Below are 15,459 nucleotides of genomic sequence, written 5' to 3'. Positions count from 1 at the left end.
ATTGTGCATAAATATTTCTGGCAGTCAAAAGTCATATTTGTCAGCAGTATCTACCAAATAATTTTTAGCACTCCCAAGTGCTTTTGAAGTGTCCCCCATAATTGTGCATTAATATTTATGGCTGTCAAAAGTACTATTTTTCAGCAGTCTAAAAAAATAATATTTAGCACTCCAAGTGCTTATGGGGTGTCCCCTATTCTTTTGCATTAATATTTCTGGCTGTCAAAAGTCCTATTTGTCAGCAGACTTAAAATATAATATTTAGCACTCCAAGTGCTTTTGGGGTGTCCCCCATTCTTTTGCATTAAATTTTATGGCTGTCAAAAGTCATATTTGTCAGCAGTATTTAAAACAATTTGTAGCGCTACAAGTGCTTTGGGCTCAGAATGGATTCAAAGCAGTCCACATATGAGCAGAATGAGCAACCAGCGTCTGTCACCAGTCCTGATGGTAGTGTTCCCAGTACGTCATCTGGGAAAGGTGATGTTAAACTACACAGTCTTTTGAAATCAGTCAAAAAAACACACACCAAAAAAAAATTACCGTGTTGAAGCGAAAAAGAAGTGTAACTGAGGAAAAGTTAAATGCTGATAAAAAATTTTTTGCCAACATGCCATTCTACACACGCAGTGGCAAAGAGAGAATGAGGCCTTCACCTTTGTCTATTAGTGGCAGATCAAAAAATGTTACAGAGCCTACAAGTGGTACACAACTACTGTTACGCGTTAAAGCCGAGCTGCAAGATAACAGTAAGGCATTAGAGGATAATGTTTTCTCTGAATCACAAATGACACCAATCCCTGTGGAGAGTCCATCCAACAGTAAAGAAGGGTCCTTTAAGCAGTTCTGCTGATGTGTGCCTGAACAGCCCGAGTGTAGCCGGTGATACACCAAGTGAGGATGACAATTTGTCTTTAGAAGAGGATGTGGGGGAGATTTGGGTATCCGATGATGAGGATGCGGTTGATTGTGTAAGTCCTGCAGCAGTGTGGCACCAGTGGCAGCAGTTCTGACATGTGAGGTTCTGGCACCAATATGCACTTTCCAAACACAAGCAGGGATGACGCAGGGGGCAGAGCACAACAGTTTAACATCTGGGCTGGTTTGAAATATTTTTTTTAAAAATGTGTGACCTTGACCATAACTCCAACCAATCCTACTATTAACATGCAAAGGATGGTGGAGGGCCTATCAGGGATTAAACTGTATTTTTCTTCATTTGCACTCATAAGGTTTGGTGTAATATACACCCAAAGACCACTCAATTGCTAAGAGTCATTGATGAAGAGGAAGACAAGCAGGCTTGTCTATAGAATTTGCAAGACCAAGTAATTTGAATTCCAAAAATGGTGCACAACTACTGTTACGTGTGAAAGCCGAGCTGCAAGAAAACACTAAGGCCAATCACTGTGGAGAGTCCATCCAACAGTGGTATGTCTAATCTGGAGCATTCTGATAATGTACCCATAAAGAAGGGCCTTTTCAGCAGTTCTGCTGATGTGTGCCTGAATAACCCGAGTGTAGCCGGTGATACACAAATTGAGGATGCCACTTTGGAATTAGAAGTGGATGAGGGGGATTTGTGTAGGCGACAAGGACGCTAATGATGATGTGGATGATTAGGATGCAGACAGTTACCAAACTGCCTTTGTCCATTTCTTTTAATATTCTAATTCTACAGTCTATGCAGGCTGCTTCTTTTCTATTTTAATACAAGTGGATGGGGGGGTCTGATGCAGACAGATACCAAACTGCCTTTGTCCATTTCTTTTAATATTCTAATTCTACAGTCTATGAAGGCTGCTTTTTTTCTATTCAACTACAAGTGGAGGTTGGGGGAGTCATAGACAGCCACCAAACTACCTTGGTCCATTTATTTTTTATATTGTTCAGTCTATCCAGGCTGCTTTTTTCTATTTTACTCCTAGTTGAGAGGGGATCTGATGCAGACAGATACCAAACTACCTTGGTCCATTTATTTTTTATATTGTTCAGTCTATCCAGGCTGCTTTTTTCTATTCAACTACAAGTGGAGGGCGGGGAGGGGGCTATAGAGACAGAAACCAAACTGCCTTTGTCCATTTCTTTACATATTTAACTATAAGTGTAGGGTGTAATATACACCCAAAGACGATGGCTGCATTGCCAATATGCATAGACGGAGAGGAAGACAATCTGGTTTAATGAAAGCCTACCTACCAGGAATTAAACTGTTTTTTTGATAATTTATTAGCTTTACAATTACATTACTTATCCAAGAAACAGGTGGAGCACTAAATTTGGTTATTTTATGCCCAAAAACATTGATTTTCCAACAAAATAGCAAAACAAAACCAAACAAAACCAAAACCAAAACACGCAATGGCGGTTTTGCAAAACCAAAACCAAAACCAAAACACGAAGGTAATTCAGATCCAAAAACAAAAACAAAACCAAAACACGGGGGTCAGTGACCATCTCTATAAAAAAACAAAGATAAAACCATAACTAATGACAACATTGATAATAACCAATTCCTCAGTGTGTAGGCTGGGCAGCATCAGATCTGACAACAGTCATTGAAAAACGAACCAGGTAACTGTGGATAGAAACAGATAGATAAAAAATACAAATCAGTCCAAAATGCAGTTGTCTGTCAGATCCCAATCAAAGAATAACACGTGTCTCATAAAAATACTCGCTGTGGTGCAGTTTTCCCTTATTTTTAACGTCTCGGAGCAAACGTTGGCCGGCTTCTTTATAGTAGCATTGGTAGCAGACACTCTCCTGGGATTATGTCAAATAATGTTTTCTGTCCAACCGAGTAGGTGTGTTGCATTACAATATAACACACCATATTCATTGGAATTCAAATATTTCAACAAAATAAAGTTTCAATTTTAAAAGTTTTTTTAATTAGTTTGAAGCATGATTTAACAATCTAAAATAAGCTGTAAATACAAAGATTAAATACATAGTGAATCACTAAAACCTAAATTTAGCATGTTTAAATTTGCTGTTGAACAGATATTTGATAATACCTGGTTTTATTGAAAAGATGAAAAAAAATTGCAATCTACTTTTTGCAAAATAAAATTATATATTGTTGGTTAGGTAAGAAGTGTGTAATATAGTGTCTTGTATGCAGGATTGTTTTGTCAAATAAATTTAGATTAGATTTAGATCACTAACATATAATTTCATCCAATTTTTATAAATCAGTAGTTTATACTGGACATTTCAGGGGAGATTCATGTAACACTGAAGTGCTGTGGGAGCCTAACACAGTAAGCTTCTGTGCGTACTTTCGGTTAACATAACATTGAAACATTTGCTAATTTTTGCTTGCACTTCTATGAACTGTGAACAAATATAAGCAGCGATTTCAGGCAGGCCATTCGTTACCATAATCTATTGGAAAATAAGAGGTAGGGGAGGGCTGTGTTAAAAAGAAATAACAATAAAGCAATCCCTATAAAGCATATGGGGGTATATTTACTAAACTCTGTGTCACAAACGCCCAGTCTGTCCCAGATACAGCAATCTGAACAGCTGGCCGTGACTGGCGTCACCTTAGCCACTTAGAAACGAATACACCTTTTCTGCCACCATGAAGGATTTATTATGGTGTCCTTACGTTCACCAGGACCACTTATTAATGTTTCACATTTAAATCATATACATATACATATGTAGCATAAGCCTCCCTGGGCTTCGCAAGTTCACAAAGAATCACGAAGAATACACTAGATTAAATTGATTTAATCTGAAAAATGGTTCCAAGGCTTAGTTACAAAAATTAATAACAAGACATACAATATATTTGCACAAATAAGTTTCAGAAAATAAAATAGGAAGTAAAACCAGAGTTACTACTTACTAGTTACGGCCTGATGTGTGAGGGAACACAATTGAGGAAAATAGGACATCTCAGTCTTGATAGACCCTCATGAAAATGCAAACGTTATTGTCTAAGTCACAATATTTTTAACCCTTCTTACAGGCTCTTCACCCCCACATTAGGAATTACATTTTCAATTTCAAATTGATTCCCACAATAACACATAGCTTTCCAAAGAAAAATATCTACCACTAAGATATATGTTTGGGCACCTCAGAGAATCTCTCACCTCTGCTCTGCTTGAGTGGCTAGATTGTTTACAACTTTGGGGCTTTAAATTCCTCCAAGATCTCCTTATCTATCCAGGGCCTGGCTAGTTTCAAAAGATTAATGACATTTGCATAAGGTCAAACTCATGTCATCTAGCAAAGCACAAGTTGAGATTACATTACAAGGTTGCATAAAATATTCACATTGTCATACATGAATTCAACAGAAAATAATCAGTCATTAGATATACTACATAATTGTCACACTGTGGGTTTGAAAAAGAGGAGAAGAGATGTTTCCAATAGCAACCAATCATATTCTAGTTATCATTTGTTTAGCACATTCTACAAATGATAGAATATGATTAGTTGCTATAGGCAACCAATCAGACTTTTTCAATCAACTTTTTCAAACCCGCACCTTAGTAAATATACCCCATAGATTCTAAAGTCTGCCCCTATTTGCTTATTTTTAATGTTGATGAAGCTACTAATAATATTCACAAATTAAAATAGCAAACTTTAAGGAGGTTTTCATAATTAAAGATATTTTAGATAAATCTGGAGGTAGATATTTATCTTCATAATACAGTTTTCGTTATAGGATAACTACAGCAAGCCACTTTTGCAAATAAATGCTTTCAATGAATGTCCACTTAGCAAACTTAGACATTGCACTGCACATTTGATTTAAAATGTATAATTTCTAATAAAATATTAAGCATATTTAATTAATGCTACATTAATGCAAACAATGCCCCTCTTTATACCATCTTCCCTTTTTAAAAATACCATCATCACCTGTCGCCATTTTTTTTAAATAAATGTATTTGTATTTTCATTATACATCCCCTAGAGTTCATGCAAACTTTGCAAAAAATAATTCTGTATTATGTTATATTGACAATGTTTAGCATACCCAATTATTGAATGTTGATTATTTTATTTGGCTTATCTATTTGGCCATGCTCAATATTATGTTTATTTTATATAGGTAAACATTTTATCTGATTTTTTTCTTAGTGCACAATACACAAGACAAAGCGCCCTCATTGTGTGAACAGAAATACTGTGGCCAAGGAAGAAGATGCATCGTTCGTTTAGAATCTGGACTTCCTGAGTGTGTGTGTCTAGCAAAATGCAAGCCGACATATATGCCAGTATGCGGATCTGACGGCAAGTTGCATGAAAATCATTGTGAACTTCATCGAGCTTCCTGCTTACATGGAAAGAAAATATACATTGTACATAGCAAAGGCTGTTTCTTCAAAGGTAGGGTGGAAAAAGATAAATTTGTACTGTAAAATGTCATTTAATTCACTCATATGTTCTTAGTTGGGGTACAGTCGTTTATAGCACTTCTACAGAAGAGATTATCGATTTTTGATGCTATGCAAACAGCAGGTCAAGAACTAATACATTACTATTTGACTTCAACACATAATTGTCAATTGAAGAAACGTGAAATGTGAAAGTAATTTAAGAAGTAGGGTGAAAAGGTCCTGGTGTGCAATCCTGCCAAAGAACTTGATGCAAATTATAAGCTGTCTCTTGAATAATGGTAAAGAAGAACGGGACACTGGCAGAATTGAGAGATAAATACAGTATTTCAAAAATAAATGTATCTTATGGGGGAAAGATTCTGCTACATTTCATGGAATGATTGTACAAAGATAAAAAAAAACATTGAGGATGGTGAAATCAGTGCACAAACTATTTTGTCTTAAAGCTGATCACTACATTTTTAAAGAACTGATTGTCATGTGTAGGGACTTATGACAAAGAAAATATGGCACTTAATTATGCTGGCATGATAAAAAAAAAAATTAGTAGGGTCTCACATAAAATTGAAATATATGATTTGGTGAGCCCAACCCTGTCATAAAAAGTTTAATTCAGGTTCAAAACTCTGCTATGCCCATTCAAGTCTGTAGAGCCATTAACTGGTCTAATTTAGATTAATTTCCATCAATTGTTTTTTTAATAATCATCATTTTTAATGATGATCATCAACATTTAAAATTGACACATAGCAAAATAGAATGTATACATGTGTTGCGTAAGTTAAGATTTCATATATAGAAGGCACTCTTGCTTTTGATGTTGCAATATTGAAGAGACACGCAAGGTTACATTAAAATAAACAGGAGTTATCCTTAATCCTGCTAGTGCATGCTTAACTATACATGTAGGGGCAAACGAGAAAAGACCAAGACAGAAAGATGGATTGTAAGAGCACTCCTATCCACACTGAAAAAGTAACTCAATTATTACTATTAATTGTTCCGGGCAAAAGCCTTTATTAATAATTATAAAAACATATCTATCCAAATGATGTTGTTTAACCTCATTGGTAAAAAGTGAAATATTAAAAGAAAGTAAAGGATATTGTGTGAAAAAAAAATATAGCGGTGTATTAAAAAACCTAAGGTAGAGTAGCCAGGTAAGGAATTGAGGGTCATATGGTGAATCGACTATAAACCAATATGATTGTCACCCTTGAAATCCACAAATTGTTATGTAATATATTTGGGCAGGTGAAAAGACTAATATTGGTAACCCTTATTGGGAGAGCATTAAAAGTGATTATATGCCAGTGTATAGAGCATGAAATAATTATTCGAGCATGTAAGGATCATACATTGGTATTGTAAAGCAAGTTCCAGATCTCTAAAGAGTAGACACTGAGACTAGAAGGAATGATATGTATAGCTAAATCTCCTTGAAATAATATAGTATGCAATATTGGATTAAATCACATTACTAGGAGTATGTGTGGAGTATAAAAACTGGTGGGAATGAATTCTAGTACTGATCCAAAGATCAAAAACAATAAATGCTGTCACAGTGCAAATATTTATAAAGTGGTATTTATTGTTCAAAAGTACCAAAACAGCATTTTATTAGAAAGGTACTGTCCCAAACAGATATGTGCCGTTATGCCTCCCCTAGATGTCCATAACTAATGGTAAAATGGGATATAATAGTCGTACATGAGTTCTCCTCAATAATGAATGCACCAACTTGCTATAGCGATTGCCATGCATTCCCTTACTAAATATATGAAAAACGCTGTTGCTCAAGAAATTCTAAAGTACTAATCACATAATCAGTGGTAAGAGAGCGCTCGCGGCACCGCTGCTCACTGGCTCCACTTCCGGGTATGACGTCAGTATTGACGTCAATTACCCATAACCCCCAATGTAAGTTTCACTTCAAAAAAGGTTTATCAAGAGGAACCGATTGTGACATAAACCAGGTCATTTATAGCAGGGACAGCCAATCAGATGTCTGGATTTGTGACAGGCATCAGTGACAACCAATGATTGTATCAACATTTTATTATATCGATTGTAAGTATATAAAAGATTGTATTAATGGATCGCAAACATACAATGACCCAGTACTAATACAAATCTCATAGTGTCATTTCCAAAAAGAAATAAAGGATTCATACAGAATGTGGCATAATATTAAATGGATATAAGTCTTATGCCTGATGAATAAATATAACTTTATATGTGATCACCATGGATACAGCATATAGCGTTTGAAGTGTAAAAGGTAAGTAGAAGAGTAAACACTGGGAGATGATATTTGAAAGAAAGGTAAATATGAAAAGAGTCTCTAATACAGTTAATTCATCCCATCAAAACTTCCTATATCCAAAAGGATGTAATATCACATGTATTTATAGATTTCAGATAATACCCACCATAATCATTCAGTGGGCATAATAAGTTGTCATGAGGTTGGAATGTGGAAAAGACTATGACAATGAATATATAGCAGAACGTTATGAATGAATATTTCATGTAGTTCTCAAAAGCAGGAGGAAAAGAATTGTATAACATTCAAATAAGTAAATATCGACGGTGGTTCTCGGGTCATAATAATTATATAATGCTCATAGACATGACATGTAAAATGTTAAATGATAGAAAAACAGAGATGATATACATATCACCCCAAAAAGCATGCATAGTTAGTATTTTCGTTCAAACCATTGGGTATGAGGGAGTCCAAAAGAAAGATCCATCTGCTCTCTCTCTTAAGCAATTGTTTATTCATATCCCCTACTCTTATACCCAAATGGATCTGTTCTATAGCAAATGCTTCCAAACCATAAGCAGTACCTCCATGTTCATTCAGGATATGCCTAGCCACTGAAGTAAGTTGTTTAAACTTATCTTTATCAGATTTTGCATTCCTTATAGTTCCTACGTGTTCCAGAATGCGTGTTTTCATAATTCTGCTAGTCATACCAACATAGTACTTCTTACAAGGGCATCTAAGAGCATAAATAACACCCCTGGAATTACAATTAAGGAATTGATCTATTTTATGATTTTCTCCAAATTTGTCCTTAAATTCCTTAATTTTAATCATATAATCACAGGCTTTACAGCCTCCACATTTAAAGGATTCTGTAGTAGTTGGTAATGCCTTCTTGGTGTTACTAAAATGGCTATTAACCAACCTGTCCTTTAAATTCGGGGCAAACGCAAGATTTCTAGAAAGGGGTTTCCACACCATGCCGCCAATGGGCATGACCAGTATGTATGGGAACGTGTCTATAATTCTAGACAGTGCTGGGCTGCTCTACAACTTTTCCTATTCCCATCATATACACAGGCAATCTCCATTATATATACTGCTTAGCTTCACACTGGTGAAGGAAGTAAAGAATTGAGGGCTAAATTGAGTAAAGCATAATTGATTAGTAATAGTGTTCAATGTTATATAATGAATAGGGAACAGCCCCAATTATTCTACCTCACACTGATCACTGGCAGAGAGGAATGTAGAGGGTGTAAGTGCACCAATGAAAAGAAAATAGTCTGTCTCACAAAGTCAGCTGCTTTACCTGACATTTTGTTCTTATCATGTCAGTGAAAAGAATCTGACCTGCAGACCTATATAACTCATTACCCACTTATTACTGGCAATAGGAGGTGTGTGGTGAGACTGGAGTGTGGTATTCCTGCAAAGTAATCATTGATCAATAAACAATAATCATCCAACATGAATTGATGTTTGCTGGTAGTGCAGCCTGGCCACTGTATACCTTACTCTACTGATAGAAGTTAAAATGCATGATTATCAAAACATTTTTTACCTGGAAGAACATGTCTAATAGTATTTATTTTTTACATATTTGTTGTCATCTTTTTTAATTTCAAATATTCAGTTACTCAGCTTATCACTTACTTTTATTGTTTGTCAGATTTCTAAACCATGCAAAATAATTTAACTTTTTTTCAAGTTTTTTCAGAAAAATCAAATATTTTAAGGTTTTCCCTTTACTCAATTACTAATTTCCATAACATTTTATTTCCATGTAAGATAATTGCTCAAAATATATGTTTATGAAAATATGGTACATAGGGTATATTTTAGGTGTAGTTGCAGTTCATATTCTTAAAAAGAATTTTCATCTATTTTGTTCTAGCTCTATCCCCTACTGATAATAGTAATAATAATAATGTTTTTTTCTGCAATACTGTTGTCAGAATTCTGCACTTAAAGGCAAATTAAATGAAATGTCCTAAAATACTGTCAAATAAGTTTTACTTAGCTTTATGGATCACCTGATTTGGTAAACCTTGATGCAATATAACCAGTCGAACATTTGGACCTCAATGCCACAAACAAAATTATATATTAACACAGTATAAAGCAGTATAAAAATAATAATGATTTCCAATTCATTTTATTATCAGAATATGGATTTTTTTAAAATAGTTATCACATATATGTCATTTTGTAACTCTTTTACTATATGCACAATACGAGCATTTCTGCAGCTGCCTGCTGTTGGAATTACAAATCCCAGTATGCTTTGCTAGTTACCACAGATTGCCTAAGCCTTTTCTAAGAGCTATGTGTTATGGTAAGATTAAAAATGTTCCTACCATGCTAGCATACCTTTTTGAAGGTATCAGAGTAGAAATGAGAATTGATAAATAGCTTAAAGAAATACCTGACAAGGCAAAAAAAGAGTAATTGCTGACTTTGGTGAACACAGAAAACTACAAGCTTAAATATTTATAGGTAAATGAAATCTGGATTCTGTGAGAATTAGGAGCTTTAAAAAAGTGTTGGCATCAATATAGTCTTGTCAAACAAATTTTCTTCTCTGGAGACATTGGAGAGCAGTGCCCTTTGGTTCCCTCCTAAAACTGTATTCTTGCTTCTTGGCATCTCTGCACAAGAATTGCTGACCCAGCATGTGAAACCACTTTCAAGTATAATAAAAAATCTTGCTATATCATTGCAGAAACTACATTTCTGGCAGTAATGGTGCAGCCCCCAAATATATAAACTCTAAAATTATAGCGTACAATAATAACGTATTTATCAGATGCTTAAATTATTTTAAAATAATGTGAAAAATTATAATTAAAATAGAAAAAAAAATTAATTTGCATTTGACTAGGTCAGAGTACCATTTTCCTATCAATCTTTATTTTTCTGTCAAGTCTGTGTATATCATGTTTTGAAGTGAGTGGAGCAATATGTAGCCAATCAAATCATCAGAATGTTTACAACAGCAGAGATCATGTCAATGTTGATCTTGTTGCAGGTCAGTAGCTTTTGAGTGGGAACAGGACTGTTCTTGATAATGGGGGTCAGCAATAGAAGAAGTCAAAAAGCCACAGGCAGAATAAGATAGCTAAGAATAAGAATAAATTATTTTTTAGGTATTGATATCTGTTTATATCTAGTTTTCTTTTAACAATTATTTGGTGAAATTTATGAAATAAAAATCTTTTTAATATACAGAAGCACACAATTTCCGTCATATTTCTAAAGATTTTTTTTAGCTTTTGGTGCACCTTTCTTATTGTTTCAGAATAAGATAGACAACCAGGGCCCCTCTAGCACAGAGCAGTACTTTTAGGCATCTGTCAAACTGCTGCTAAACCTTTTCATGCACAACAATAGCAAACTATGAGTACTATAAGATTTTAGACATTACTAGGAGGAACAATTTATAAAAAATAATATATGTTGACAGTTTGTTTAAGTTGTTCAGTCATTAGTTTGTGCACATCAGCTGCAAGAAGGGACATGCACGGACCCATATAGCATATACCTTTTAAAAACATTTTATTTTGAAAAACATGGATATTTACTGTCCTAAGGCGAGCTCAGGGCGGACAGAAACCTCCCATGGAGCAGAAGGGCAGATCCCCATATCTTTAGGTGATGACTCCTGTGAGAGCAGCTCTTGGATCTATTAGTATTGAAAAAAACAGAATGTATAATAAATTTAAATTGTTTATACAGGACATGTACTATTTAACAAATGAGTAATTATATATAAGTATTATAAAAAAGTAAGAATATTAGATTAGGTCAGAATTAGAGCAGATAAGAAAGAGTAGTGGGTTAAGGAGATGGGAGATATATGGGTAGAGGTAAAGTGACGGAGAGGGAATGGGGGGATGTCATTCTTAAAATAAATATTTTTAAATGTATTTAGTCTTCAACTGATTTACAGCAACTTTTATCAATTAATTGCATTTTATTGGTATACATAAACTGTTGCATGACTCCAATAAATGTATAAACAAAGAATATAATATAAAAAAATGTACAATTCCTCTTGTGTCACTTGTAATTATTGTTATGCACGTTTTGTCGCTATCCAATAACGATTGTCGAATCTCGATTTGTGTTTCCAACGCACAAATATTTATTCTCAAAAAGTAGCAGAATAATTCAAGTGAAATAATAATAAGTACAACCGTTACTTTTCGCAGGCGCCCTGGATCCAGTGAACAGTCATTAAGGTCTGAAGTCTGTGGTAAAAGAAGACTGCTCACTAGATAAAGAGCTCCTGCTTATATGCAATCAGAAATACAGTAATACAATGCAGATGATGTGGCTTGCTTCTATTGGTCCAGGTTTCAGGATGGTCCAGGATGTTATAGATCATAGGCTAGTTAAAACAAAAATATCCAAAGGTTGGGGTTATCTCTCCAGGGGATGTGCTCCGACTTTCCTGCCAAGAATCCAGTCTCAACCAGTCTATTAGAATTTTATAGTCAGTATTATTTTAAACATTTATTCCCTAACATCACTAACTGGAGTATGCAATGTGCGATCTCTTCAGCGAAGGAACCGGACAACTGCTGATGAATAGGGGATTAAAATTATACCAGACGTGACACATTTCCTATAACCTGAACCATATGTTTTACTAACATGCATATAACTTTTAATATTAAACATAAATACTACTATATTTCGACATAAAAAACTATGTGTTGCAACTACAATTAATGTGTACTAATTACAAATGTGTGTGTTTGTGCAAATGTGTGTAAAAGAGTAAAAACTGTTATTGCCAGGTGTTGTGGCTGGATACGCCCTTCCACGCCGTAGCGTGCTCTACGCATCTTTTCAGACAAAGACAACTAAGTTTGCTCGATATTAATTGAAATGACTTTATCCAATTTTCTGACTTCGACATTTCATATCTTGTGTGCGCATCGTAGGAGTGAATACAAATGTGGTGATCTTAATCAAGGCACCTAACCCCAAGTATTTTCAGAAACACTACTAGTTGCAGAGACATCCATATTTTTAAACTATAAAAATGCTTCTATTTCAGCTCCTCTCAATAATTTGCATTCTGGAATTAGTGAGTATACATGACCAGTAATTAAAGAAAAGGATAATAAGCATGTTAGATCAGGTTGACAAGTCTACATTAAGTTGAACCATAACTTCCACATCCAATATTCCAAATATTCAATATGCAAATATTATTGATTACCTTTAGTCTGTCTGCTCTTTATTCCTGGATGGGTTTGTAGCCCAACAACAATGCTTTGTTATTCCACTGAGTGTTTTGCAAGTAATATGATAACCTTAGCCAGCCAATCACTGACATTTTAACAGCAAGTTAATAAATTAAATATGGTTATGACAAGGGGGACTTATTTGAATTCCCAGAGAAGGTTACCTTTGATTACAATGGATTGAACGGATACTCTAAAATGAAAATATCATTCTATATAGGACAGAGGTTACCTGACAGAATTGGATAGGAAATGTCAGCACACACAATATAATCATTGTTTCTAATGTTGGGATTACATTACATAGCTCTAACCAGTGAATAGAAAATAGCTCCACGAGAAATTCATTTAATACAACAAAATTGCAGAAGCAAGAGGACAAAACCTTCTTTATTCTGGAGACCCTACACGTTAGCTAGACAAAAATCAGCCAGCTTTACCAGCGTTGGTCTCACTGAACAAATGATACAAACAAGCTTTTATACATGATACTCTCCCTCCAGCCCCAGCTTGATGGGCAGGTGACACACCCACCTTCCCTTTAGGAGGAAACTCCCATCAATGATTCTGTTTGCACAGACACACCCTGTTTGTTTGCTGTGAGGAAGGAGCTTTCAAATCATGTGTGTTAACCAAACTTGAACTATTGTTTGTCACACATAAGTCTTTACCTGGTTTATCATCAATCTAAGTGCAAAACTGCACCAATGTTTTACTCTGCTTGCATGCTTTCTCTGCATCTTGTCAGCTAAATGCCTCCCTTTGCTACATATCCCTCCCCCTAGCGTCTCCAAGTAGGGGGACGCGGACTTTGCGAGGAGCGCATATTTTTGTGACAATGCATCTGCATTCTTGTGCAGAATCCCAGGTCTATGTTCTACTGAGAACTTGAAAGGTTGCAGTGCTAAGAACTAACGGGTTACCTTGGCATTTACCTCCCACTTGTTCTGCATCCATCTTAATGGTACATGGTCTGTTATCAAGGTGAACTCTCTGCCTAGGAGATAATAGCGCAAAGCTTCTGCAGCCCAATTTATGGCGAAACATTCTTTCTCCACGGTGGCATATTTTTGTTCTCTCGGAAGTAACTTTACGACTTAGGTACAGGACAGGATTTTCTACTCCATTCTTCTCCTGTGACAAGAATGCACCTAAGCCAACACCAGAAGCATCAGTTTGAAGGAAGAACCTCCGGGAAAAGTCTGGTGCTTGTGTAATGGGAGAGGAACAAAGTACTAACCGAAGATCAGACCAGGCGGCTTCTGCAGAATCAGACCAGGTTGATCTATTTGGACAACTTTTTTTAACATGTCTGTAAGTGGAGCAGCTCTAGTGACGAAGTGGCTTACAAATGCCTGTAGTAACCTATGAAACCTAGAAAGGTTCTTAACTGTGATTTTTTTTTGGTCTTGCCCAATTTTTGACTCCCTCCACTTTGTCTAGCTGGGGTTTTACATACCCTCGACCAACAACGTACCCCAAATATTTGGCTTCTCTCATGGCTATGGCATATTTCTCTGGGTTAGCTGTTAGTCCTGCTGACCTTTATAAAGCTAAGACCGCCTCGACTTTGGCTAAATGTGATCCACAGTCTGGGGTATAAATCAGTAGATCATCCTAATAAGCAGCTGCATTAGCTGTGTGTGGCCGTAACAATTTATTCATGGCCCTTTGGAAGGTGGCAGGGGGCCCATGCAACCCAAGGGTAGGACTTTATATTGATAGAGACCATCAGGGGTGGAAAATGCAGTCTTTGGCTTGGCTGTGGAAGTCAGGGGGACTTGCCACTAACATTTTGTTAGATCAAAAGTTGTCAAATAGATACAACCAGCAAGATTTTCTACCAGTTCATCCACACATGGAATCGGATAGGCATCGAACTGGGACACACTGTTTAGGCACCTAAAGTCATTGCAAAACATAATTGTCCCATTGGGTTTTAGGACAAGCACAATGGGACTATTCCACTCAATAGTGGACTCTCCTTTCTCACGTCCACCCGTCTGGCCTCTGGAATGTGATACAGCTTCTGTTTTACATTGACTCCTGGCGGAGTGACAATGTCGTGTTCGATTAAGGTAGTGGGCCCAGGAATGGAAGAGAAGACATCCCTGTTCCAGCAAATAATTTCTTCAGTCTGTTGTCTCTGCTTAATAGACAAAGCTGGCTCTATGGGCACTTCAGACTTTTCAATGGCAGTACTCACTACCTAAAGAAATGTTTCCTGATCATGCCAAGGTTTAAGGAAGGCAACATGATATATTTGCTCCTCCCTTCTCCTATCGAACTAGCGGACCCTGTAATTGACAGGACCGACAGCCTCTAGAACTTCATATGGACGCTGCCAATGGGTGAAAAGTTTGCTTTCCTGGGTAGGAACCAGGAGTAGAACCTTGTCCCCAGGCTTGAAAGATCAAACAACAACACTTTTGTCATAACTTTTCTACTGTCGTTCCTGAACCTCTTTTACATGTTGCTGCACAATGGGCCCTATCGTTCCTAGCCTCTCATTCATTTGGGACACAAATTGTACCAGATTTCGCTCCCTGGGACCTTG

The 15,459-nt window shown here is 36.1% G+C and overlaps 1 protein-coding gene across 1 annotated transcript in view; it reads left to right on the top strand.

Moving 5' to 3' along the window:
- FSTL4 (follistatin like 4) overlaps positions 1 to 15,459 on the top strand; it is a 1,520,806-nt gene that overhangs the window by 587,222 nt on the left and 918,125 nt on the right. The window contains exon 4 of the mRNA XM_075209744.1: positions 5,113 to 5,361. Coding sequence (XP_075065845.1) covers positions 5,113 to 5,361 — 249 coding nt within the window. The remainder of the gene's footprint in view (positions 1 to 5,112; positions 5,362 to 15,459) is intronic.

The sequence above is a fragment of the Mixophyes fleayi genome, chromosome 4 (genome assembly GCF_038048845.1).
Source record: "Mixophyes fleayi isolate aMixFle1 chromosome 4, aMixFle1.hap1, whole genome shotgun sequence".
In the NCBI taxonomy this organism is placed as follows: domain Eukaryota; kingdom Metazoa; phylum Chordata; class Amphibia; order Anura; family Limnodynastidae; genus Mixophyes; species Mixophyes fleayi.
The sequence above is the reverse complement of the archived record's forward strand: the minus strand, read 5'-3'. Positions and strand labels throughout refer to the sequence as shown.